The sequence below is a fragment of the Entamoeba histolytica genome, genomic scaffold (assembly GCF_000208925.1).
Source record: "Entamoeba histolytica HM-1:IMSS scf_1104750516619 genomic scaffold, whole genome shotgun sequence".
Lineage (NCBI taxonomy): Eukaryota > Evosea > Mastigamoebida > Endamoebidae > Entamoeba > Entamoeba histolytica.
Window position 1 is genome coordinate 7,581 of NW_001915230.1, and position 4,372 is coordinate 11,952.

The following is a 4,372-nucleotide window of genomic DNA, read 5'->3' on the forward strand; positions in this document are numbered from 1 at the left end:
ACTCTTCGTCTTTCTGCATCAATCTTATCACGTAATTGAACCTTTCTTTGATATTCAATTTGTTTCATTTCTTCTTCTGTATAATTCTTTAATGCAGCAACATCATTTTTAGTTTCTACAAAGCTTCCATTAGCATGTAATAATGCTAATTTTGCCTCTTCAACTTGTTCTCTTAAATGTTCTCTTTTCTCAAAATCTTGTGATTGTTCTTTAATTTTTTTCATTCGAATTTTATGTTCCTTAGCAAGTTCTTCAGTTTGTTTTAATAATGCTTTTTGAGCTTTTTTTGTTTGTTCTTTTAAGGTATTTCTTGTAACTTCTGCATCAGCAAGTTCTTTGATTAATTTTTGTGTTTCATTTGTGTTTAATGGATCGGCTTCAACAACAGGAATAGGTTTTGAAGTATTTGTAGCATCATTAATCAACTTGTCAATTGAAGATTGTTTTTTTTCTGTTGAGTTGGTTTTGGGAGTTGCAGAAACAAAGACAACTAATAATACAAAATACAACAACTTCATGTAAATAATATAAACTTTTTTAGTTGTTAAGATCTTTTTTTCTTTATTTCTTTTTTGTTTTTATCATTATTTTTTTTTTAGGTTTGTGTTTTGATTTTTAAATAACAAAATTTAGTATTGTGTTATTGAATTTTTTTAAAATAAATAGTTCTTTCAGTATTTTTATTTTTATAAAAATTCAGAACAAATAATAATAAAAAATCGGGAAATCAAGTAAATTGTTATGAAAAGAACTAGAAAAAAAATAGTAGATACTTCTCATAAAAGAAAGCTCAAAAATCAACAAGAGCGAATCTATTAAAATAATAAAAAGAATTAAAAAAAAACTATCAAATACAACAAAAAAATGACAAAAAAAAATGTTCTAAAAAAAAAACAAAAGCTGAAAAGGAATATTGAGATGATCTAAGAATTATATTATAATATGCAAGCTGTAATTATCCTTATAATTGCTGTCAGTGCTTTTGCTGCACCAAAATGTGCACAAACTAATGTTGCTAATGTTGTCAGTGATTTAAACCCAAAGCAACCAATGGGAACAAATGCCCTTGCTATAGAAATGTATAAAAAAGCATTATTAAGTGAAGAAGTTAAAATCCCAACAGAAAATAGAACTGAAGCTATTAGAGATAGATTAAACAGAATTAATAATTCCACTTCAGTTAATAAGACTCAAGAAGTAAATGAACAAATAGAGAAGATTAATGTTAGTATTAAAACTATTGAAGAAGAAAGTGCTAAAGTTAATGCATCCATTATTGAATCATATAAGAAAATTAATGAAACACAAAAAACTGAAAAGATGGAATTAAAAGCTAAAATGGAAGAAATTGCAAAAGAAAAAGCTCTTATTGATTCTTTAAATAAGAAGAAGGAAGAATTAAGAAAGAAGAGTATAGAATATTATAGACTTAAAATTACTGCAGAAAAGATTGTAGAAGCACAAGCAGAACAAATGAGAAATAGAAGAAGATTTATTAGAGATTTAGAAGAGTCTAAGAAAAGAGTTGATGAAACAAATGAAGCACTTGAAAAGGTAAAACAAGCAGAACATAATAAAAGAATTGAAGCAATTAAAAAAACAAAGCAATATTTAAATAATTTAAGAGGACAAGATGCTGCACAAGAAATGAAAGAAAGAGAAGAGAAATTAAGAAAAGATAGAGTTGCTGAAGTTATTAGAAGAAAGATGTTAATATTACAAGAACAAATTAAAACTGCTAAAATTCAAAACAATGAAGAACAAAGAATTCAATTAGAAAAACAATTACTTGAATTAAAAAGATATAAAAAAGCAAAAATTGCATGTGCTAGAAATGCTCTTAGAAAATATAAATTAGAAAATCAAAAGAAAGTTGAAGATTTAAAACAAAAAGTACTTGATACTAAATTAAAGAATAAATTAGATATTGAAAAGAATGATTATTTAACTAAAATTAAAGCTGAATTAGCTGATGAAATTGACGAATTAAAAAAACAAAAAACAGCTTTTGAAACTGAGAAAACAATTGCAGAAAAGAAAATTGCTAATGATATGAAAATTGAACAAGAAAACTTAAAAGCTGCTCAAAGAGCACAAATTAGAAAGAATTTTGCTTATAAAAATAATAGAAAAGATCTTGCTAAATTAAGAAGTGCTGTTTTAAAACATGAAAAAGAACAATTAGAAAGAGATGCAACTAAAAAAATATTAAAGAGTGTTATTAAATCTAATAACAAAAAAACTGCTTTAGATAAAGCTGCTAATTTGGATATTCTTATGGTTAAAGCTGAAACTGCTAATAAAAAGAAAATCCTTCAAACTATTTCTGATGGAATTAAATCCACTCTTGAAACTGAAAAGAAGGCTCTTGAAGGACTTAAGAATTTAGCTGTTAAATCTAAAGAAGAAAGACAAGTATTTAAGACTCAAATTGCTCGTGACATTCTTGTAGATGCTCATAATAGACATTTGGCTGAATTAAAGGAAAGAAAACATGAAATTGAAGAGCTTGTTAAAGATAAAATTGCTAAAAGAAATAGAAAGGCTGCTTTGAAATTAAATAAAGCTCAAAGCAAAATTGCTCTTGCTGGATTACAAGGAAAATTAGATAAGAAATATATTCTTAAAAGACAAGAAGTTGCATTGAAAAATGCTAAAGCTTTATCTGATGCTGTTAAAGGACTTGTTCCAAAGAAAGGAGATAAGTTCTTAAAATTAAAGAACTTCAAAGTAAATTGTGGTTCATTAGCTAAAAAGATGTCTACACCATGCCAAAAAAAATAAACAAATTCACGTAGAGATACATTGAGATTTATTTAGAATTGTTTCTCTTTTTTTTATTTAATTTTTATTTATTACTTAATGAATGTTATATACAACACATAATTTTATTCTTTTTATTTTATTATGGTTTTTAAAATATTATAGATTTTTAATCTTCTGTTTTATGGAAATAATTATCAAAAGAATGTGTTAGAGAAGTATAAAGTATTAAAGAAATTATCATATTTTTGTTTTGATAGAAATTTGGTGATTTTTTAAGAAAATTATATCGAAATTTTCTCCTTATTCATAATTCTAAAAAATCAAAAATACAACTTCCTTATTTTTATTCATAATTTATTAAAAAAAAATAATGGAAGATTACAGTTCATATTGAAGAAAATGTAAAGAGTTTTATTCAAGACAAAGAATCAAAGATAAATAAGTGTTTTGATATAAAAAATTAATATTTATTTTCTTCTTTTCTTTAACATTTATTTTTTATCAATTTATTTAAACTATATTTTTATAGTAAGTATATTTATAATTTATTATATTTTATAACAAAAAAAAAACCACAAATAAAAATTAATAATCATAAAAATTCATTTCAATTTTTAATGACAGATGTGGTATTGAATATTGTTAAACTCTTTCTTATTACACAACCTCCACTAAGACCAATTATCAAAGGTCATTATGAAGAAATTGTTCAAACAAAATCATCAGAAGAATTATTTATTATTGTTTTTCCATTACAAAATAAATTCTTTCTTGATGCAGACATTCCTTTTGAAGATAAATTTAAAGCAATTAATTGTTGTATTGAGGCATTAAAACCTGAAAAGGCAGAAAGTATATTAAAATTGATTGAAATTAATTATTCTTTAACAAACCAAAATGGTATTATACCAAAAGAATGTGTAGGTTTTATCTCTGAAATGCTAAAAGATATAAGTGGCATAAGAAAGTCAGTTGAAACTTTATTAATTAATAACTCTACTTCTTGGAAGGAGTTTCTTCAAACTCATTTACAACGTACTCTTTATTGCCAAGACTTTCTTAAAACACAATCAGTCGTTCCTATTGAAGTTCTTCTTGAACCTATTGCTCCTCCAGCAGAAATTGCTGATAAACAAATTAGACTTGAATGGCAAAAAAATCAAATCATGGAATTGCTTCCTTTTGCTTCTCAAGAAAAACTTATAAATATTACAAAACAACTCCAAGTTATGGGTTATAAGGATACTTTAGATTATGAGTTTGAGATTGATAAATTTAATACTGAAGAGGTACAACAATTCTTAAACATATTATGTAATTAATTATTGACTTATATAAATGTTTATTTAACACAAAAACGTTTGTAATGGATTTATTGACTTAAAAGTTTTTATCCATAACTCTGGATTTCTTTTTCTAAAAATAGTATATGATACATAGAAGAAATATTAATATATTTTTAATATATTATTAATTCTTTTGTTTAATATATCAAACAATTTTATAACAGAGAAGTATAAAAAGAGTTGTTTTTGGTTATAATATTAATTATAATACATTTACAACTTTTTAAATATGGTTTTCTATTTGAAATGAAATTTAATTT

At 24.1% G+C, this 4,372-nt stretch overlaps 2 protein-coding genes across 2 annotated transcripts; both read left to right on the forward strand.

Moving 5' to 3' along the window:
* Positions 1 to 942: 942 nt before the first annotated feature.
* On the forward strand, positions 943 to 2,818 carry EHI_022130 (uncharacterized protein; the record flags this gene model as incomplete). The annotated part of the gene is made up of 1 exon (XM_646433.2): positions 943 to 2,818. The coding sequence occupies one exon, from the start codon at positions 943 to 945 to the stop codon at positions 2,782 to 2,784; it is 1,842 nt and encodes a 613-aa protein (XP_651525.1). The 3' UTR covers positions 2,785 to 2,818.
* Positions 2,819 to 3,383: 565 nt separating this feature from the next.
* Positions 3,384 to 4,088, forward strand: EHI_022140 (uncharacterized protein; the record flags this gene model as incomplete). The annotated part of the gene is made up of 1 exon (XM_646432.1): positions 3,384 to 4,088. The coding sequence occupies one exon, from the start codon at positions 3,384 to 3,386 to the stop codon at positions 4,086 to 4,088; it is 705 nt and encodes a 234-aa protein (XP_651524.1).
* Between the last annotated feature and the right edge of the window lie 284 nt (positions 4,089 to 4,372).